The sequence below is a fragment of the Ammospiza nelsoni genome, chromosome 5 (genome assembly GCF_027579445.1).
Source record: "Ammospiza nelsoni isolate bAmmNel1 chromosome 5, bAmmNel1.pri, whole genome shotgun sequence".
In the NCBI taxonomy this organism is placed as follows: Eukaryota; Metazoa; Chordata; class Aves; order Passeriformes; family Passerellidae; genus Ammospiza; species Ammospiza nelsoni.
Genome location: NC_080637.1, coordinates 49,556,775 through 49,580,076, shown reverse-complemented (window position 1 = coordinate 49,580,076; position 23,302 = coordinate 49,556,775). Strand labels below are relative to the sequence as shown.

The window sequence follows — 23,302 nt, the reverse complement described above, 5'->3', positions numbered from 1 at the left end:
AGACAACAAATATCAAATAGTAGCTTTATAAAATAGAGTGATTTATTGATGCAGTAAATACTGTATCTCTTTACTACTGGCACAGGGAATCCTGACCTTATGTAGTCTGCAGTGGAATCTCGATGACCCTACTACAACCATGGTCTGTAACATTATAGTTGTAACTCCTTTCTTTGTATACATGCAGTCCTCCATGACTTAGACTGACTCAAAAAAGTGTGAGAAAATGCTGCAACACAATTAGACATTTTGCACAGGATATCCATTACTAGATAAAAGCTGGGGATCAGCAGCTTTGTGAAGGTAATGAAACTCCACTGAGTACTGGCTAAAATCACATATCTGTGCTTTTCCACACATGGAGAGCTCCATGTTAATGGTTGTCTGTAGCAGGTCTGTTTGTTTGGAGGGCACATGATACCATCACTGTCAGTAAAGCTGCAGACTGAGAGGCTGCTCCCTCTTGGTTTCCAGATATGTTGGGATACATCTCAGCAGTATTTGATCTCGAACTTGGTCTTACTTCTAAGTGGCAATGAGTTGATTAGACTCTTCAAGACTTTTTTTGTTGAGGATTGGGTGACTGGTTTAACTCAGGAAAACTCAGCAACTTTGTGCTGTTGGTTTTTGAAGAATTAGTGGGGGTGGAAGGCCATTTATTGAAGCCAAGCTGTTAAATTTCATCAGTCCTCTGTTGAAGGCATAATGCATGAATGATAACTTAAACTATGTTAAGGAGCTGTTGTCCCATGTAGTGAGTAGGAAAAAATGCTTTGTGTGATGAAAGCTGTGTACCAAATATAATGCTGAATTGCTCTCTGGTTTTGTGCTACAGGACAACTTGGTGATACACACCTTTATTGCCCAGAGACTTAAGTTTCTGCTGCCAGATTGTCCTTTTGAAAGGGTGAAAAAAATCCAAAACACCATGTCCAGGCATTCATTCAGTAGCCAAATGAAAAGCATACTTTGTTATGTAAAACACAACACACAAACCTGTTTTCCATTCGGCCAACTAATTCTTTGTCAGCCTTCACTGAATCTTGTTATTTTGGTGCAAAGGAAAATTGGTTGTTGAACTATTAAGAATGTTTTAAAAAATAACCGTGAAAAACCTGAAGGTCTGTTGGGGTGACATTACATAATTTTTCATTGAACTTCTTTGTTAACATTGCAACAACAGTCTCCTTTTCTCATACAGAGTTCACTACAAAGTGAATCTGCAAATATTTTTAGCACAACTTGTTTTGTCTTTCTCCAAAGCAGAAGTATTTTTTGCTGACATTAATGTCAGATTCTCTTTTCTTTCAGGGGAAAAAATGAGTAATGAAAATTAAATGGAATTTAAAGTGAGTTTTTAGCAGGAGTTTAGAGCTGGTCATCTTGGGGTTTTTCAGTAGGTTAACAACAATTTTAAGAAATACAAAAATTAATTTCACTTCTGTCATTAAAATCTGCAAATGTGGCAGTACATAGAAGCAATTAACTTGCATATGTTTCATTGTGGTCAGCTTTCACAGTAAAACTGTCAGTGTTTTGGGTTGATTTATTGTAGTTCAGTTATTGGAAAGAGAAAACAGATGCAAAAGAGTCATGTTTGTTGCAGGGCAGATGTGGACATGTTATCTCAAGTTATAAGATCGCTGAGTACTCACTCAAGTGATGACTCCAGTATAGTTTGTGAATACAGTGCACTTTATTGGACTTGTGGTTATTTCTTTAGAGAATGGGCATTGAGTTCTCAAAAAAAAACCAACTGATATTTTGCTTCCTTAATCACTGGAGTACATGATTGAATGTTAGGAAGTAGCTTACTTGCAGTTGTGAGGTCTGAATTCATGTTTGAATTGTGTCTGAGCTCAATATCACTAGGTAATTTTAATTTACCAAAGAATATCACACTCATACTTATCTTCACTAAAAGAAATTGCCAAACAAAAAATACAGTATTTTTAAAAAGTCTCATGAGAACTGTTTGCTGTGTTTGGAGGAAGAGAGAGTTAGTGTCTTCCTAAGAATGCTGCCTGAAATTTAGTGTGGTCTTTGCAGGATTGCACATGACCAGGTTTTATAGTAATGTATTGGTGATCAAGGGCTCTTCACATCACATTTGAGGTATTAATGTCCTTGTTTCTAATGGAGTGCTCCTTAATGGCAAGAGCCGTTTCTCTCCATACTGCTGACTTGTCCTGTGGCTTTGAACATAGTTATTTATTCTTTGCTTGGGTTTACTCATGTACAGAATTAAGTTTTACATACGTCTTAGTGTTGTTGCAATGCTTAATTAATATTTATAAAGGCCTTTGACATCCTGTGATGAAAGGAACTCTGCAAGTGGTCAGTAGTGGTATTATTTTATTAGTGAAAATGCAGGAGGAGTCAGAAGGATACCAGTTTTGAATTCAGAGTGAGCAATGGAGTCATTCTGTAACCTTGAGCAGGTCATGCAGTCTCTTGTTTTGTTACATATCCTGGGAAAGCTCTGTTTTGCAGCATGTGTTATTAAATGCCATCCTTTTCTCCCCCAAGTCCATTCTAAGGGAAAAAAGGTAAAAAGTAAACAAGCATACACAACTTTACTGAGCTGCTAAACATAGCAGGTATTTCTTAAGGAAACAGATCATTAACGGGGGCAGAGGGTGAGAAGGGAGTGGATGTGACAGTTGCATTTCAGAGTCAACATGAGAACTTGAGCGTGTGTTATCTGCTCACAGACCAGACTGGATTTTGCCTGTTACCGATCTCTCTCATTTGAGTTGAGTATGCAACTTCACTGTATATAATCTTTATTGCATTCTAAGAGCTCACTAATCCATGGTACTCAGCTGGTAAACAAGTTCTTTCTTCAGGCTGAATGTTGCCTGTATTTGAGCTTTGTGATTGTCAAGATTGATAGTCAGCTCTTATAGCATCTTGTATTTGACTATTGCATAATAATATAAATCTCAGTCACTTGTGAGGTTTTTTCCTCAACTGACAGAGGAAGGTTATGATTACATACTGTCATTAAAATTACAAGATAGTGAGGAACTTTTGAAAAGTATACATCTGTTTCAAGACTGAGCCAGCTAGACATTTACCTAATTATATAAGGCACAGTAGCATTAAATAGTTCTTTGCCATGCTTCACACATGCAAATACAGGGCTTTTTATTTCCTTTATTTTTTTATTTCCTACACAGTGCTATATCTGCATTTTATTCATTGCACAAAATGCATAGGTGTGGTTTAGAACAAGGGGCATCAGAACTTTTATTTGAAGTACTTCAGCAAGGTGAGCAGCTTGCCCAGTGAAGTGTGAGGCATGGCTGAATGTAAGTGCCAGTTTATGGTTGTGCAGTACAGTGAATTCAAATTGAAAGCACCTGGATCTTTGTCCTGCTTTATTGCAGTCTGGCTGGACAGCTTGTTCCTGGGGGCTTTATTACTTGTCTTTAGTCCTGCTTCAGCTCTCAGCTTAGCTGGCCTAAGGATGAAGAGGAGCAGTGTTTGTCCCTACTGAGAATAAACAATGGTTTGTAGTCTTGAAAAACAGCAGTTATTTAAACCCCCATGCTTTATATGACCCTAGTTATAAGCCTTAATTTATGGAGTGTGCCTTGTAGTAATGGAATATTAAGAATTTACCTGCCTGGCTTCAGCTGAACATATATTTAGGTAGATTTGTTCCAAGATAGAGTAATTTGTTGAGATTTATACAGCATTTTCCAGAGCTGCAAAATATGTTACTTGCTTCTGCCTTAACTTAGACTTCCTGATATGGATCATGGCAGGCCTGGAAGTTTGTAACTGAATATTTGCAGCAAGTAACTGAATGAATTTTCTTACCTGTTAAAAATAAATATTGCCTCAGGTAATAAATGGAGTGGAAAATACAAACCTTAATACCTTTGCCAAGAAAATCTGAGCAAGCTGTACAGAGTTGTTTGAACTTCTAATACATTTAAAAAACAACCTTAACTTGCTGGTTCTTCCACTTTGACCTACAACCAATGAATAATAACTTAGTGTGGAAAGCCTTGTTCTTAACTTCACACTGATAAAATTAAATACATTCTACCTTTAGTATTCTGATTTAGTATAATTAAAATAATGACTTACAGTTTGATAAATGTTATTTTCATTACTACAGTGCCCTGAAGCACTGCATGTGGAAAATTTTATAATATTACACAGATCTGGAGGTATGTAATGTGCTTGTCAGACTTTTAACTTGCATAAAGTGTTTTGGTTTTTGTAGCATATAAATTTAGAGTGTTTCTTTGGAAACTGAATAAAAGTAAGCAGTCAGATTCCTTCCAAAATGAAATGTAAATTACACCACTCTGCAACTGCAAGGGTATCCTTATAATATCCTCATGCAGGTAGAATTCAAGCATCTTGCAGTTCAGGAGAAGCTGCCTGTAAGCAGTATGACTGTGTCTTGGCTTGGTTTGGTGAGGGATTTTTTCCCAGTAATTCAATAGCCACTAAATAGAAACTGCTTCACTGATATTTATATTTTAATTTTTTTCTTGATCTGAAGTGCCATATCATGAATGCTAAGAAAGCCTCCAGTATTTTCAAGTGTGTTAAAAAGTGCAGCAAGTAACACTGTAATAATGTTGTCTGATGTTTTCTTTATTTTCACCTTCCTCTTTAAGTGTGTTCTTTATCTGTAGATAGTCTGGATCTTTACCAGGATGGCTTTTAGGTCCTAGGGTTTTATTGACTGAGAAGCACAAATATATATATAAATGTCAAAGTTTAAAATAAATGTAACTGCTTGTTAAAGATTCTGTATAATCCGGTTTTTTACTGTCTGTGCAGCCTATGCTGGTGCCACAAACGATGTTCTGGCAGAAAATGTTTCATTTGATTAAACTGTATTATACTTATCAGTATTCTTTTCTGAAGTGTCACATTCTGACATTAAAACAAGTGTCATAATTGTTGTGTGCACTGTGGCATAGTTACCTTACTATGGGAAATAAATAAATTTCCTATGACTCTTTTAGTGTTGAAAGATAATTCTTTTCTTGGCATTTAAGACAGAAGTTTGTCCTCTAAGAAAGTACAGAGTTCTTTTGTTAAAATCAAATTTATGCTGTAGTCAGGAGTTGGCATTTCATTTTTAACTGCAGTTGTACTGATAGTAAGTATTACTTTAATAGCACTTCTCATACATATCTACAAGAATGCACTATTAAGGTGGCAGTAATACTGGTGTCCCAGTTTGTAACATGTTCAAAGCCCCAGTAAGACATTGGCAAAGCTGCCAAGAGAGGTTTGAGCCTCACTTGTTGAAGTGACCTGGGCTGCTGACTGCAGTGGTGTCTGGTACAGACCTGGAGTGGAGGGTGGCTCATTTAGCTGCCTGCTGCAGTCCTTCTGCAGAGCATGTGTCAGTAATTAGTTTCCTGCTCACTGGACCACTAAGTACAGAGCTGTGCTTTTGTTCTATGCTAATGCATTTTTAGAGGAAGTATTCCAGAGCTGCATTTCCAGCTGGTGACACAGAGCTGGTACTAGTCAGCAGTGCACTGGCAGCAGGGCAGTCTGGTGCTGCTCATGTTCAGCATGTGTATTAAGGACGTGCTCTGTTGGGATGGAACAAACCCTCAGCACCTTTGCAGGTGATACCAAATGAGGCTGAATGGTTGACACCTCTGGAGATTAAGGTTGTCATTCAGGGGAAATGCAGTAGGCTGGAGAAAAGGGCCTGACAAGCCTCTTGAAATTTAACAATTGTAGATGGAAAGTACTACACCTGTGTCAAAAGAACCCCCTGCTATAGCCTAGGCTAGACATCCACTGATTAGACTGTAGCTCTGCAGAAACAACACCTGAAGGTCCTGTGGAAGAAAAAGTAGAATGTGAATCAGCAGGATGTCCTTGCTGTGAAGAAACCAGCCATGTGCTGTGCTGTATTAGCAAGGATATAGCCAGTGGGTCAGGAGAAGGCATTCAACGCTTTGAAGTCCATCTTTAACATACTGTGTCCAGTTTTGGCTCTCATAGAGGGAAGACAGTGATCTTGAGGATTGCCAGCTCTCTCTTCCCAGTGAAATAAGTGACTTGTGTCCCTGTAGCAGGCACAGGTTCTTCCTTGATTTTATTCTGGTAGCTGTTACCCTTTTACTGGTCTGTGCTGTTTCTTGTGGCTGTCAAAATGACACAGGTATTTTTATTGGCAAGCGCTTATAGATAATGCAGCTTTCTTCATGTGTGAGTAGTTTATAGAGGAAAAGAAAGCTTTTTGATCATCACATAAAATCTTTAAATCCTGAAAGGAACTGTGTCTTGCCCAAGGGATGTCCTAAAAGACTACATTACCGGACATCTTAATTACAGGCAAATTTCTGACCTCATGTTTTGCCACTCTTGGGCTAATTTTACCAGATTTTACAGTTGTCTAAACGCACTTTACCTGTGTCTTTGGTGTGCATGGTTGTGCATGCTATGAAATAATAATTATAGTTCTGCAAGAGTTCCAAAGTGTTTAAAGGCTGAAGTAGGGGAGAAAACTTGATCAGATCTTACGTTTTAGAATTTTGGCTGTAGCTCTCCATTTTCTTAATGCTTTCCTTTTTATCAGTTGGCTAACATGTAGGAACTTCAAACTGTATCTGGAAGCCAGTTTTTTAATATATCAATAGATAGAAATTGTACAGCTGGAAAGAGTGTTTCTGCTTAAAGGAGTGCAAGCAAGAAATACAGAATTTTTTAGAATCTTTTATCTTTTTAACGTATTTCAAGGTTTTCTTATGAACAGTTGACTCTTAAAACTGAAGTTGCCCCCTTCAGTTGCTGAAGAGCTGAGAAAAAAACCTCAATTTCTGTGAGCATTTGTTGTACTGTAGGGCTCATATCATCCAGCTCTTTAAAGAGCCCTTTATGCTCATGTATAGAATATATATAGAACACACCACAAAGATACAGATAGATAACGGTGCATATGGATACATCACAAAATTCTATCTGTAGACTACACGACAAAGAATTAATTTTCCTCTGTTAACAAGTGTAATAACAGTTGGCGAGGAGCATTCCTTAGAACATGTCCTTTGAGCTGAGTGAGTTTGCTGGTGTGTGGAGGTGTTGTTGTCCCCAGCAGTGGCCAGCTGCTGATGCTGGGCTGCGATAAAGGCGTATCGCCGGGGCCAGCCACGCTGGTGAAGTGCGCAGCTCTCTTGCTCTGACGCTGTTCTGGCTTCCAGCCAAAGAGAAGAAAAAGCAGCTTACTCTTGAAAAGGAATAATCTTTTGAAGATGCTGCTTAAGAGCACTTCTAAAAACACCCTTTCTGTCTTTTATTTAATACGTGGTGAGTACGTATTGTGTTTGTATAAAATCCACAGCTTTCCCTGGGGGAGAGAGAGAGGACAGGCTTTTATCTTACATATAGTGTGTGTAGTATTTACACATATTGCAAATATGAAAGTCTGAATTTCATACTCTGAAGGGCTGAGTTCTGCTATTGAGATTTCACTTAGATTCAGAAAGTGTGGGACAATAATCCTTTTCCTAGATGGTCAGTTTTGAACCTTGCATCGGTATTGGAGCTTTTCAGTGATGGTTTGAATTTCTCTCTCACTTCAAGCAAACAAATAACTTTTTTCCCCTCTTTGAAGATTTTATACTCTAGGTCTTCAGGAATGCTATTCTGAAGTATCAATTGTTTTTCCTTATAAGCATCAGAAATCACTTGGCCTAAAGTAATTTCATATTCTGTTTTTGTCAGTTCAGCCTAAAGACTGACTTCTAAAATGGCTATCTCCCATGTAAGCATATTTTGTATGGCTGTCTAATCTATACATGCAAACATTGCCTAATAAGAAAGAAGGCTGTGATGTTGAGTATTTTAACTTCTTTTAAAATAAAATGTATTAATCCCATTTTGATTCTTTGATCAGCAAGATCATAACTCTTTATTTACATGGCTTAGTCTAGTGGAAGTAATTTTACCTTTTAGGAATGTAGGGTCTGTCAGCCCTGGAATTTATTCCATGCTGTGTTACATCTTGCTTCTGTTTGATGTTCTCTTTAAATGCACTGGAGCACACTTGCATGTTTGTACATGCCACACTCTTCTCATGCTGCTGAAATAATGAAGCATGCCTGTTGAGTGGGATATGTTAAATGAAAGTGAAGTAAAATTGTAAGGATTTCTATGCTCTAGTTGTGGTGCATTTAATTTTGCTTCATTTTTGGTGTCTGACATCCAGCTTCCTGATATGATTTAAAAGCTTCCATCCCTTTTTCAAGCTGTAGGCTGCCAGTGTTCATTGCTGCGGCAAGAAGGGCTTGCATCTCAAAGAACTCACTTGGGAGTTGGTAGTATGCCTTTTCTTCATTGCTTATGACCCTTAGTTGTAATAATTTTATGCTGTTTAATGCATTATTGTGAGTTGAATTTGCTTCCCATACACTCATCTAAGTTCCAGAAAAAGTCCAAGCAAGTGAAGGTCAAGGACAGAGCTTAGTAAAGAGAAATAAAATGGAAGTAAATGAAAACCACTTGCCAGTGGCAGCAGCAAGGTTTTCTGAAATAGCACTCTTGAAGACATTTCACTTGGCTGTAAGACATTTTGTCCCTGTGTGGATTGATGGGAGCTTCTGTTGTGGAAGTTGCCCCTGGACTTGAACTTGTTAAAAGGTGTTTTGCAACACATCTGAGACACCAGTGTGTGATGCCTAATTCTGCTGATATCCAGGCTGTATAACTTAATACCGAGAAAACTTTCAGCAGTGTTGAGAAGTTAGGTGCTTGTAGTTCACTTGAAATCCTTTTGCTTCAAATCTGGACCAGTATTGGATACCTTATTGTTGGATAAATTTCTGGTTTAATCGAGTTTTGAGTCTTTCCAGCTGTTTCCAAAAGACTTGAAATATATCTGTGGTCTGATATTTTGGATCACTAGAGGCTTATCTGTAAGAAAGAGTTATTAATAGCTCAGGTTTTGCTTCTAAGTGGCAGTGGTCTGTGCGTGCAAATCATTCTCTGCTTAGGGTGAAGGCCTTTAGTTCTGGCTGATGGCTTGAGGGAAGACTTGGCAGTTCAGGTGATGTGGTAGCTATATAGATAGAAAATTGCTTCTGGTCCTTCAAGTGTGGTTTCAGTAATCCCAGTGTTCTGAAAGAGGATACACAGGTTGGCTCACAATTTGGAAGCAGGTTTGTAAATTGCCCTGTGCTTATCACAGCACAAAGAACAGCGTTCACCTGTAGAAGTTTATTGCCACTCCTGTGTCACAGTGTAACTTACTCAAGTTGACTGTGCTGAAATGAGGTAAAGTGTGAGGTCAGGAGGAGGGAGGAGGACTCACAGTACTGGCAGCGCACATCTTCACCTGTGAGGAGCTTCCAAACTCTCACACCATTGTCCTGGGGTGTCGCAAAAGGGAGTTGCATGCACAAAAGTGCCATTCTAGGAGTCTTCATTTCTTACATTTCACTTTTACCTTTTTTGTGCAGTTTTAGATTGAGGGTGACCTAAGAGGATTATGGGGTTTGTGTGGACTAATTCTGTGTGACGCTTTATCTCTGCCTATCAAAGTGTGCTGGCAGCAGATAGTGTGCAATATGTGGTGCGTCATCTCATCTCACGGTTCAGTTTGTGACAACAAGAGTTGCCTTTGAAGGCAACTTCTGTCCTCTACCTGTGCCTTAAGCCCATCGTGTTGTCAGAACAATCTCTAAAATAGAATTTTCTGGAAAAATCAGTATTAGAATTTTACAAGAAATTAACAATTTCCAAAAACAGGTAAATTGTTTTGAGGGAGAACTTGTTTCTTGAATGTCTGGTTTTGCTTTTTTTTCCCCCCCTAAAATGGATGTTTTGATAACATGGGCTTCACAACTGTTTTCTGTTATGTCTCTAGTTACTAGTGGAAAAAAAACCCTCTTTTCTCTAAAATAATTTCTTTTGATTTAGGCAGAAGAGGTTGTTTTAAGAACATAGATAAGGTGTAATGCATCATAGATACTGGATTTATTTGGGTTTGCGTTTTTTAGAATGAAGATAACGTTTTGGATTACAATTTACAGTTTCTCATAATCTGTAAACTGTTAATATGCCTTACTTTAAACACTTGGAATTAAAATCTGTAATATGCTTTTAAAATACTTCTCAGTTATGTTGATTCTAAGATTTTGTGGGAGATCTTAAAGTGCAATTAGGTCATATTTTTAGATCAACACATGTTTTCTTGGAAAAAAAAAAAAAAAAAAAAACAGATTAAAAAGCTGGCTGCTGATTGCTATTTAGCAGACTTCCTCTTCAGGGTTGTGTGTCCGTGTTCCCATTACAGTGTGCTCATAACAAAACCCGGAACCACACCCCATTGTATTACTCTAAATTCACTCTGCTTGCAGTTGATGGGTTTTCTCTCCCTGTTGATCTCCTCAGTGTGAGTAGCTGTTTACTGGAAAGCACATGATGGACCCTGAGTTTCAGCAGGCCAGGAAGAACTGTTTTGGCTAATAAGATGCTAATGGGCAGCATTATCTCTGGAATAAAGCCAGGAGGTGATTGAAAGCTTTGTTGATGTTGAATTTCTCAGCACATTAACACTGCAAGTTAAACTTGTATTCAACAAGCATCTTGCAATCAGCTGAAGGGGGAAATCATCTATCATAAAACAAATGTTAGTGAAATGCATCGAAGAGTAGAATTGGGAAGGCAGCACTCTGTGTTCCCCAGAATAACAATAAGATACTTACCCTTCTAGTTCAGTGATCTTTCACCGTGGTTGTACCTTGTTAGTGTGTCTGTAGCATCTACTCTTGCTCTGTCATTTGGAAAGTGTAACTTTGTACCTCTGACGTGTTTGTGAGGTTTCGCTCGGCGCTTTGTCAGGAGCTCCGTGGTCTCCTACGTGTGGTGAAGCCCAAGTGTTCACACAGGCCCTTTCTACCTTAGTAGAGCTTATGTGAGTTGAAGCCTAAATAAAGTTTTGGTAAATGAAGTAAACCAAGTGTTGGTTGCTGCTGTGTTGTGGTTGTTGAGGATGCACCCAATGGAATATTAAATCTCTACTAAAAGAGCAGAAGGGGAGGTTGTCATGCAAAGCAAAAGGGCTTCTCTGCAGCCTTAGTCCACATAGATCAAAAAACAAGGCAGCGGCAATTGCAATCTCCATGTCCTAAATTTATCACAAAGGCAGACCATAACTAGGTGATTACTTTCAGGCTATGGATCTTTTGTCCTGGAATCCTTTTAAGGCTGTATATCACTGTAAGCCGTAGTTTCGGCTGTGATTGTGAATGTGGTTCTTTTCTCTTTCTTTCCTATTCCTTTCTCATCTGCTCACAAAAATAAGGAAAGTGCTTTTAAGTAGAAAGCTGCCTGTGTGCCAAGCAGTTAATGGAAGTCATTTTGTATTTTGATCCTACCATTTTTCAGCAGCTCTTTTGAGACATCTCCTTTAAAACATCTTTTTTAACATTTGCCTGCTGCAAGAAAGTTTTTTGGAAATAGTGTATAGTTGTAGCATGCACTGCAGCCCAAAAGGCATACACAGCTTGACAAGATAAAAGTAGTAAACATAGTAAAAGTAGCATCTTAAAATGATGAGGGTGTCACAGGAATGCTTTTTCATCTTGCTCACAATCTATGGCTCAAAGAAAATAAAAAAGTCTGTCTCAATGCTATGACAGGCAGTGCAAAGTACACTAAGCCCCCCAGTGCTTCACTGTAAAAAGTGTAGTAATTGCATTTGGTGATAACCTCAGGATGTTGTTACTAAGGACTCATCTTGCCCTTATCAATTTTATCCATCCATGAAGAAAGGGAGCCCAGCTTCAGGAAACCACAAAGTAATTTATTACTCTCTGTAGGACCTTGGTCATTTAGAGAGTTCTTGGAAGTCCTCAATCAGGAAGCTGTTAATACATGGCATATCAAAATACTTTTGTAGGCATCAGTTGTGTAAATGTCTCTTTGCACCCTGGCTTTGGAGTAATGAGTGAAAATGAAAAGAAGGACATTTCTTTTACCTTTACTGTATAGATGCAATTCAAGGAAAAGTCTGTACAACATGACAGCAAAGCTAACTCAACTCTTTTTTTAAACTGTGGTCAAAAAAGTCCTTTGATTTAGGTGTAAAAAAAAAAAAAATTGTTCAGTACTATTATAAACTCTAGTTTTGTTTTTAATACTGTTCTGATTTTTATAAAATTTTCTTCTTAAGGATTGTGGAATATAGTTGTTAGTTGGTTCCCATTTGTAGAGTCTCTGATCCTACTCCTCATCTGTCAAATCATCTTTTTACATTAATGATGTTTGTCTTAATCTTTCCCTATAAAAAGAAATTACTCCAAGTAAGCTGGAAATTTGGCCTTAAATTTCTTTATAAGGAGGTGAAGAGAACTGGTTAACAAAAATGTGATTCACCATAGAAACAGCTCAGCCAATAGTATGTATGCAGTAAATTAACTATTCCATGGTACTTTCATATTTAATACAGAACATAGCAACAAGATGATGGCTTGGCAACAATAGCAGCTGCATGTATTTTTTTTCCCCTTTTTTTGAAAGAATGTTCTTGTGGGAAAAAATAGATTGCCTGGAAAGTAATTTATATTACAAGTTTCATCACAAAAGTTCTGTGGGTGGATACAATAGCCTAGAAATTAAATTAGAGATTTGTATAATAAATGATAGGTTTGATTTGATGTGACACTTCTAGTCTCTTACAAGTGACATAGCTACAGGCAATAGAATAATCTCTTCCCCTTGTGAAGATAAATGTTGTATCAGACCAAACTATCTTATATTAAATTACAACTTGCCTTTTTATTTTTTTACCATATGAAAAGATTTATGAGAGTCTTCGTTAAATAATAGCATGACCCAATTATAGGAGTACTTTGGCCAAAATGTCTTGAAGATATTTTCTGTTATCAGCTGTGTGATTAATTTATGTGGGAAACTGCCTCAACAGACCTGATCTGAAAAAAGGAATTTTCCTTTATGCAGCATGTGGCATGATTGTGGCCATACTGAGCTGGAAGGTGCTTTTCTTATCACAATTGGATGGAAACCCTCAGCTAGAAATGAAGTATGATAAGAGGAGTGTGATAACTTGACTGTCTCTCTTGCAGGGAAGAGGTTTATGGTCTGTGTGGCTCTTACACAACTTGATTGTACTCAGACCATTGTTTCTCATGTTTTGGCAGAGAGAAGGAGCAAGAAAGGGAAGAACAGTTAATGGAAGACAAGAAAAGGAAGAAGGAGGATAAGAAAAAGAAGGACTCTGCTCAGAAGGTGAGTTTTGATATTTGAATTCTTTTATCCAGCTGAAACATAAATAGTGGTGGTAATAAGATGTTAAAATTTTTGTGTTTGAACTTAAAAACGGATTGGTGAAGAGTGGTGCTCTTTAAAAGCACTTTAAAGACACCACTCTTAGAGTGATGCTTCTTTAAAGAATCTTTTTTGCATCATTTTCCTGGAACTGAAGTGTTTAACTTGGATATTTCTTCTCCTTAGAGTACTATGTAAAATGAAAGAATTTTTTTGATATCAAGTGTTTAGGTTACTTAATATGGCTTCTTTGGATCTCTCTCTACACAGCTGCTACTTGTTTGAGGTGTTTGTGGATTGAAATACTGATGGGCTTTTGCAATTCTTGCAGTAAAACTGAGTAAATATTTATTAGAGCAGGAAGATCCTTTTTCTAAGATATCATTAAGGAAGTTTATATGAAGTATTTACTACTGAAGATTCTGTTTATGTTTTGTGCTAAGTATTACTTGCATTTTACATTTTCTGTAGCAAATAGCACTTTTACTGAAGTCTGCCAGTTCAAGTCTGAGTTGTGGAGAATTTGTAAGTCGCCAAAAATTGGTTCTGCTAAGAAAACAAGTTTGAAACTTGGTGTACTAGAAGGTCTGTTTTTTGCACAAAACATCTTGCAGGTTGTCCTAGGAATTAACTTGACACAGGAGCTTGAGTCCCTTAGGGCGTTATCCATGCTTTTTACCAGTAAAATCCTTTCTGGGCTTCCCAGTATAGGATAGGTGCACCCACCCTGGAGCAAGTCCAGCAAAAGGCCTTTAAGATGATTAAGGGACTGGAGGATCTGACAAATGAGGAGAGGCTGGGAGTGTTATGACTGTTCCTCCTGGAGGAGAGGAGGCTCAGGAGATCTCACCAATGTACATTAATATTTTGTGGAAGGGAGTAAAAAGATGGAGGCAGACTCTTCTCCACCGTGCCCATTGGCAAAGCATAATGTGTTATGCACATATTCAAAGTCTGCCTAATCATAAAAAGACTCCTTTTTTGTGTGTGTATGTGGCTGGGCCACCATTGAAACAGGTTTCCCAGAGACGTTGTGGTGCTGCCCCTGTCTTTAGATGCTCAAAGCTGAGTTTCACATGGTCCTGTGCAATCCAGTTTTGATGATTTTGTTTCTAATTGAGAAGCCTCTTGGGGCCAGGTGAAGGACAGGTGTGGATTAGAGGACAGGTGGGAACTATGGATTAGATTTCACAGAATCACAGAATCACAGAATTTTCAAGACTGGAAGAGACCTATAAGATCATCTAGTCCAGCCGATGTTCTAACTGTTCAACTAGATCATGGCAGCAAGTGCCACATCCAGTCTTTTTTTAAATTCTTCAAGGGATGATGCCTCTACCACCTCACTGGGTAAATGATTCCAGTTTCTGACCACTCTTTCTGTGAAGTATTTCCTTCTTACTTCTAACTTACATCTAGCTTGACGCAACTTGAGACTGTGTCCTCTTGTTCTATCCGTTGTCGCCCGGAGAAAGAGGCCGACCCCCAGCTCACTACAGCCACCCTTCAGGAAGTTGTAGAGAGTGATGAGGTCACCCCTTAGTCTCCTTTTCTCCAGGCTGAACAACCCCAGCTCCCTCAGTCGCTCTTCATATGGCTTGTGTTCCAAGCCCCTTATTAGTTTCGTTGCTCTCCTCTGGACACGCTCAAGTAACTCAACGTCCCTCTTAAAGTGAGGGGCCCAGAACTGGATACAGTACTCCAAGTGAGGCCTCACCAGTGCCGAGTACAGGGGAAGAATGACCTCTCTGTTCCTGCTGGCCATACCATTTCTGATACTGGCCAGGATGGCATTGGCCCTCTTGGCTACCTGGGCACACTGCTGGCTCATATTCAATCGACTGTCAACCAGCACCCCCAGGTCCCTTTCCACCTGGGCATTATCCAGCCACTCCATCCCCAGCTTGTATCGGTACAGGGGATTATTATGGCCGAAGTGCAATACTCGGCACTTGGACTTATTGAAGTTCATCCCATTTGATTCTGTCCATTTGTCCAGCCGTTCCAAGTCTCTCTGCAGAGCCCTACACCCCTCTAGTTGGTCTACACTCATACCCAATTTGGTATCATCAGCGAAACTACTAATAAAAGACTCTAAGCCCTCATCCATATCGTCAATAAAAATATTGAACAAAACTGGTCCCAACACAGAACCCTGAGGGACACCACTGGTGACTGGTCGCCAGCTAGATGTGACACCATTCACCAGCACTCTTTGGGCCCGGCCATCCAGCCAGTTTTGAACCCAGCAAAGGGTATTCCTATCCAGACCACGGCCAGCTAGCTTGTGTAGGAGTATGCTATGGGAAACAGTGTCGAAGGCCTTTCTGAAATCCAGAAAAACAACATCTACAGCCTTCCCTGCATCCACTAGCCGGGTTACCTGATCATAAAAAGTGATCAGGTTAGTTAGACATGATCTACCCCTCCTAAATCCGTGCTGGCTAGGTCTGATACCCTGGCCATCCTGCAAGTCTTGCATGATGGCACGTAATATGAACTGTTCCATTATTTTGCCAGGTATAGATGTCAGACTGACTGGTCTATAATTGCCAGGATCATCCTTTTTCCAGAGGCTGTTCTTTCCAACCTCAATGATGATATGAAACTGAGAGCAAAAGGCTTTACTTTCTTTCAGTACTCTGTTTTTCAGTTGCTTCAGTAACAGATCAGGTGATGGAAGATCAGTGTTCACTCTTACATTCTGTGGGTTTCTGCTGAGAGCAGACAGCGCCAACCTCAGTTAAATCTTGGCTTATCCAGGGCTTTTTCACCAATTTGAGTCTATCAATTTAAACTGGGTGTGGATAAATGTGTGTCAGTTGTCTTCATCCAGTTGATTCATCCCCAAATAACAGTGCAAAAGAGCAGTTGCTACGGATAAGGTCTCTCCAGTGTCTTTTTGACTTGGTGTTGGTGCTGTTTAATGTTCAAGTACAAAAAAGGCATGTAGAAACCAGAAAGAGCATACCCTTATGAATAAGGAGTAAAGACTTGAAGATTATGTGCTGATACTGAGTGATAAAAGGGAAACTTGAAAAGGCTGTACTGATCATCTTGATAACAGTGCTGTGTTTATTGAGGAATTGGTGCTTTGAATACGAAAGAGATTTGCCAGCTTTCCTGTGTGGTCTCTCACCTAGTAAGTTGTTCAGTACATATTCTGCCACACTCTCAGGAAGGATAAAGATAAGTAATTTAATCTCTTAGAAGCCAAACTTGACAGTAATAGCTGAAGATAGGTAAGAATAGCAAAGTGGGCAGCCAAATGGACAAAATATAAATGTGTGTGTTCATTCTTACTGGCTTGTGGAGGTGTTCACCAAATAAGCAGCAATCATTTCAGGGTATCATTTTCAAACTGAGTTTGTTTCACATGAAACAATTGTTCTGTCTGGATTGTCGGAAACTTAAAAAAAATAAAATTTAAAAAAATCACTTCGAGGGAAGTTACACAAACAGGTTCACAGCTTAAATATACCTGTGGTTGGTGTCCAGGGAGCTGTTTGGAAGCTCCTCAGTAGACTGAGATTTATTCCAGCTTGCCATTCACTGTGTCTGCTCCGGCCCTGCTGATGCTTGTAGGTTGCCCACAGAGAGATGACAGCTGTAAATATGAGACATTGTCATATTTTTTTCAGCTTTTGAATTTTAGATGAAAGCAATCACAAAACCACATCATTTTGACTAGGAGAGATAGACAATACAGGCAGAAGGTTTTGTTTTGTTGGTTTTTTTTTGTCTAAAGTAATTTGTGTTTATCGTGTAGAATTTTTCAAGGATTCAGTAAAATGTTTTTTATCCAAGTAGACAAGTTACTAATTTACTAAATGTGTCTACTGTTGACTCTAGCAAACATATCAGCATTACCAGATTGTGCTAATTAATATTTTTTCCTCTTTTCCTTTAGTAGCCAAGCATCAGGGTCAATTAAGCGTGTTACAGAATCTTTAACTGTCACAGAAGATGATGTAATTTGATGCATACAGGATTTTTCATAAGTGAAGTTGAAAATTGATGTATGGCTTGGTACAGACATGGTTTTGGCCCAGATACATTTTTATTGTCCTTGAGGCTTTGGGATAGTGTATGTCTGTGAGGTTACAATGCTTAAGATTTGGTATTTTAGTGAATGTTCCACTTTCCATATTGCAGTTTTCATCTTTCCAAAGTAAACGATGCCATAGCAATTTAGTGCAGTTTGTCTTTTTATTCTTTACTGTACAAAGGAGTTCTGGCTTGGTTAGTTTCAACAATAAACTGCTTTTTACTTGTGCTTTCATTATTCTATACTGATGCTGCGTGCTTTCCAGAAATATGGACTAGTTCAGCAATTTCTTTTAAGAATAGGTGTCATAGAACCTGACACATGATGATCTTTAGGGTTTTTCATTATTGTGTAGTGGAGCTCATGATGGACAGGTTCAAAAAATGCTACAATACACACAATTCCAGGGAATATACCAGCGATGTGTTTGTCACTGCTGTAGCTTGAAATCTGCTATGCTGAAACAATGTAGGGTACAGATACAAATACAAACCCATATTGAGTTTGTTGGCCAGCATGAATACTCATTTCAGTCCTTGACTTCTTGTTGCTTTCAGTACATTTACTTTATAGGTGTTGCTGGTACTCTTTGTAAGTGTAGAAATGAATCCAGTAAGGTTTAGAGTTACTTCTCCTTGGAAGAGATGTTCTAGGAAAGGTGAAATGGGAAGATGGCAGAGAGACAGACTGCTGTGGTTACTTCAGGCCCCAACAGTCTACTTACTGTAAGGATACTCTCAACAGAAGGAAGGCTTTGTTACACTTTAACTGAAATACTTCATCTCCAAAATCTGAGAGAACTGTAATGCTATGGGATGTGTTTATTTGTGATTTGGAAGCCATGTTTGGGATGAGGAGGAGGATTGAGTACTTAAAATCATGAGTGAAGTATGATTGTTTCTGCCAGTGACTTCTGCATCAGGCAGAGTTATTATAGCAGTTGTAACACTTCTGAAAACCTTTAATAGATATGTATATATATATATATAACTAGGAATACTGTTTAGACTTGTGTAGTTAATCAGTTGGTTGTTTTCATTGAACAACAAACTCTGTTATTTTGCTAATTTATTAAGACTGTGATTTAGCACAACATGTTCAATATTTGTTTTGCACTGCTTAAAACTCTATTTACATTCTTGCTCTTAATTTGCAGGTCACAGATCAAAAAACCAAAGGTAAGAATCTTTGATCCTAAGGAGTACTTTTATTGACTTGAGCCAAGATTCAGATCTTTACCAAAACTGTTAGAAAAGGAAGGGGGCATATGAGCAAAGATGAAACACTGAATATGAGTATTCAGAAGAAATAAGTTGAGGTGATTAAAATGGAGAAGCTACAACTATTCTGCAGACGTGTTGTCAGCATTGAAATACTTGAAGAAAAAATGAAGATTGTGGATGAGATAGATTAGCTGAAATACTCAGTTCTCTGTTTTACAACAGTTTTAGACAAATAACCAAGACTGAAACCACCTTTATAAAGGGAATGAAAGACAGCAAAAGTGCTGCTTGTAGAGAGGTACCAAAATGAATGGAAATTTCTTGGGTTTGGAAACTTAAATTAAGGCACATAGAAGTCTAATAGAGAAGACAGGACTGATGAATGAGGATCTTGAAATTTGAACTAAATAATTTAGCTGTTGTAAAAATATATTTAATCTTGCTTTGTGCATCAGTTTTTGATAAATTTTGTGGGGAAATTGCCAGTAGTGAAAGAAAAGCACTAAAATAGTAACTTGATTTTATGGCTAGTAGGAACTTTTTGGGGTTTGGGCAATAAAGCCTATCTAGAGAAATCAGAAAACCCTTAAAAAGTAAAATGTGGTGAATAGTGCATTCATGTTGCCAAAGAGAGACCCACTTGTGTTGATTTCACATTTGTAAAAGTTTTACTAATTGTGCTTACTTTGTCTAGACTCTCTTGAGCAAATTTTGTGATGGTCTTAGCTTCTCAAGGATTTGTGGTTTTCTTCTCCAGTACTTAATAGTCCTGAGGAGCAGCTTGGCTTTGATTAGGGGCACATGGTGACCAGCAGGGCAACCTGAAGTGAGCCAAATACAGTTGATCTGTGTAGGACTGTTTTTTGGGTGAGAGTCAGGTATTACTGCCTTGCTGAAGAGCAGCACAAACAGCAGCAACTCAGATTTGTTACCTCTGAATCCAAAAGGAGGCAGATTATTTCCCATCTTTCTGTTTGTTTAGGCAGTGGCTGTGCAGCCTAGTAAACAGGTGAAAGCTTGGGTTTTGATTTCAGATTTCCCATTAAGATGGTGATGCATAACAATCCAAAAGCCAGTTGAAGATCAGAATGGTGGAGCCAGTTACATTTGACTGCTCATATTTTAAAATTAGTCACTGTCTAGGGTATATTCGTTGCCGACTTTACATTTGCAGGAAATTTTGGGCTTAGAGCAAAATTGATGAACGTAGAGTTTCATCCTAGACTACAGAGTTGCACATGGGAGCAAAATGTCTGCTGCTACTGCTTATTCCTGCTTCTTTAAATTGTTTTTTGTTGTTGAGAAGATGGAAGCTGCACAGTATTTCAGAGATTAGATAATGAAAATGAAGAGTCACAGTGAGTTCTTGTAGCTAGCATAGGTTTAAGTGGAAAAACTTCTGATTTTCATCCTTCCTGTTTTTCAGTGCCCGAAGTGACGAAACCAAGTTTAAGCCAACCAGTGGCTGCCAGCCCAATTGGCAACTCTCCATCGCCACCAGTCAATGGTGGCAACAATGCCAAGAGGGTGGCAGTGCCGAACGGACAACCGCCAAGCGCCGCCCGCTACATGCCTCGGGAGGTGCCGCCGCGATTCCGTTGCCAGCAGGACCACAAAGTGTTACTGAAACGTGGGCAGCCCCCTCCGCCATCCTGCATGCTCCTTGGGGGTGGAGCAGGGCCTCCCTCCCCAGCAGCACCAGGAGCAAACCCAAACAACGCACAACCAGTGACAGGAGCACTGCTGCAGAGCGACAGTGGGACTGCAACAGGCAAGTGATGATAATAAATGGTAGTAAAGGAAGGCGTTGGTGCGTGTCAGGAAAGGGATGGCTGAAATTCTACATAAGCCTGGCATTATATAACAGAACTCAGGTTGCTCTTGGGGAGCTTCTGCTGTTTCAGTGTATAGGCTTCTGTTGGCAGCCATGGATATAATTTTTACTACTAGATGGAACGAGAGGTTTAATTTTTTCAAGTATGCTTTGAGTGGTTTTAATTGGTTGCTGAAATATTCTGCAGCAAGGTAAACGCGAGGCATAAATAAACGGCATTTTATGGTTGTCACTGAGTAGTTCCTAATGGCTCTTCAGGTTTCTTTGACATGAATTTCCTGTCTTGTCACATTTTTGTATCATCTCGTAAAATAGGCACGTAGATGCCAGGTCTGCAAAGGGCAGGTGTCTGTCACATCTTGTCTGGATGAAACACAAAGGCGACCTATTGCTCTTCACTTCTGTTTTTTGGTAGTAATCTTTTGTACTCAGATAAGCCTTTTTGTACAAGTGGTGACTGTTCTGTTTTTACTTTTCCATTCATTTTGTATTCCAGAAGATAAATTGATTTTAGGGTTGTATGGTGAACATGGGGAAGTTAAAGCTGCTCTTGAATTTTTTAGACCCTTGGTGAATTGCAGTAGCTTTTCTTCTTTAATTATAATAGCAGAACAAGCAAAATTCCACTCAAAATATCTGCCTTTTAAAAAAAGAGTTAGGTGACTTATGAAGTCAAGGACGGCTTCAGTTCTTGGATTTTGTAAAAAGAAATATTAAATACTTGCAAGTCAAGAAGAAGAAAATAACAATACCAGTATGTCTGAGTTTTCTTTGAAAATCATGCCAGATCAATAGGATCATGATTTTTTTACCATTGTGGAAATCAAACTTTTTAGTTCTCTGTGATTTGGAATTAAAAACAGGTGACTTGTACAGAATGAAGTCAGCTATGTGGGATAGCTGTCCTTAATAAATAGGATTCTAGGAAAAATAATAATTCCATTTGTTTTGTGGCTTCACTACTTGAATCCATTTGTAGTGAATCCCTGTTTGACAGAGTATTTATCTTGTCTTTGATAATTGCTGTTTAATAAAGGAGAAGGTGAATGTCAAACTACAATGGCAGAATTTTTACTTATCAGCTTAAAACCAGATGTCTTGGAGATAACTTTTTTTGATGAAACACCTGAAACAAAACATGGACTGAAGTCTGGTTCCTATATGAAATCTTGGTACTGGTATGCCTTCACAGTTATTATAGTAGACTGACTAAGAAAAATTTGTGTTAGTGAAGCATTCTAAAAGTTTTCAAAACTTCTCATGAGCAAAATTTTTTGCTGTTGGGTGTACTGTATGTGGACCATTTTGAAGTATTTTGAGCGGCTCCTTAAGTTGTACGTATTTATTTGATACCTAAGGTTCAACTTGAGGTTGAAATTTGATATTACATGTTCTCATATTTTTACACTTCATTTAATGGTGCATTAACAACTAAGAGGGTACTAGTTGGGCTGTATTAGCCAGTGGTTAGTTGCATTATCCTAGTGTAAGTCAGGAGTGCCAGGAAAGATATGAGTCCTTGAGACCTGCCTCACCCCATCCATTTTTCTGCTCCATAACGAGTTAACTGAGCTGGTCATCTGACTTGTATTAAAATTACGTTAGGTTTGTTTTTAAAACTGATTTCAGTCTGGATGACTTTTGCCTGTTCACCCAACTGAATATCCGTGAGAGCATGGACACCAGCATATGAGAGTGTAGGTGTGCCAGAGGAGTGGGAAGGAGCAGGTGAACAAGAGAGACACTGGGGCTGTGTCTCTCTTATTAGACACAGCCTTAGGTGCTTCATCAAACTGCTTATGGAAGTGCAGTGTTATCTGCCTCGTACCATCACTGGTCCCACCTCACATCTGGCTGTTGACAAACTGAACTTCAGTTTTGGCCCAATGTGGTCGAGCATGTATGCACTGATACTGTGGTTAAATTCATGCCACGTGAAAGAAAACAAAAGCAGGTTCCCAATGGGGAAGACCATGCAGCTTACCTACTTGCTCATATTTTTATATTCACTAGATGGTCATAGGTAGTGTTGCTGACGATAATATCAAAAGTCAACACGTAATCCTTCTTCACATCGACCTTTTTCTACGAGGATTGAAATCCTTCTGCAAAACTAGTGTCCTGAAAGATGACACCAAGGATACTATTGTCTCATACTGATACAGGAGACTGAGATGATGGGTGTTCTATGTAATTCTTCCAATACCAGTGGTAATTCAGGGCATACAAGACAGTTTTGGACAAAAAGGTTTAAATTTTATTGGTGAAAAGTCTTTCTTAGTTATGATTATTGCCACTGTCAAAAGCAGCAAAGGAAGGCTGGTTTCATAAAACAGTCCATTAAATTGTGTCTTAGCATGCTATATGCGAGCAAGCACCCCAGTCTTAGTACTTTTGGAACATCTTTACAGAAATTAAGTGTTCAGTTAAAGCCACTGATTTGAAGATCTTGCTAAGTTCAGAGTTGCCTATGCATCATTCATTGTCTGAACTATTTCTAAGTTCAAAACCTTGCAACCTTGCAGTCTTTTGAGCTTGTCTTTGTCTGTCCTCTTTAAGTTCTTCCTGTGATCTGTGTAATCAGAAAGTTTTTTAATTGGAAGGAAAAAAAAAGGGTTACTCTGTGCTAAAAAGATAGACGGATAAAAATATCAGTAGAGTCATACTTCCTTGCTATTGTTCCGTTTGCATTGAGGTTAAAGCAACAGAAGGAACAGAATGTACTTGGAAACTGCTTGATCTTTTGGATCTTGGTGGGTGGGACTTAGTTGTTGAAGACAAACCACTGTTCATCAATATTCAAAGCTTACAAGGGAGTTTCAACTTTGGTTGTAAAGTCTGGATCCTCATTGGTGGCCCTCAGTGAAGGGGGATCCGGAAGGCATTCATTGGATGTTCATTGTTTAAGCT

General features: G+C 38.7%; 1 protein-coding gene across 9 annotated transcripts in view; it reads left to right on the top strand.

Annotated features, from left to right (window-relative positions):
* Positions 1-23,302, top strand: part of TNRC6B (trinucleotide repeat containing adaptor 6B) — a 134,217-nt gene that overhangs the window by 66,463 nt on the left and 44,452 nt on the right. For 6 of the 9 annotated variants that reach the window (XM_059472204.1, XM_059472207.1, XM_059472203.1 and 3 more), the window contains 3 exons: positions 13,161-13,248; positions 18,492-18,513; positions 19,985-20,329. In XM_059472204.1, coding sequence (XP_059328187.1) covers positions 13,161-13,248; positions 18,492-18,513; positions 19,985-20,329 — 455 coding nt within the window. Of the gene's footprint in view, positions 1-7,223; positions 7,306-9,613; positions 9,745-13,160; positions 13,249-18,491; positions 18,514-19,984; positions 20,330-23,302 lie in introns of those variants that run through there. The other 3 variants (XM_059472209.1, XM_059472208.1, XM_059472211.1) reach the window with 3 other exon arrangements.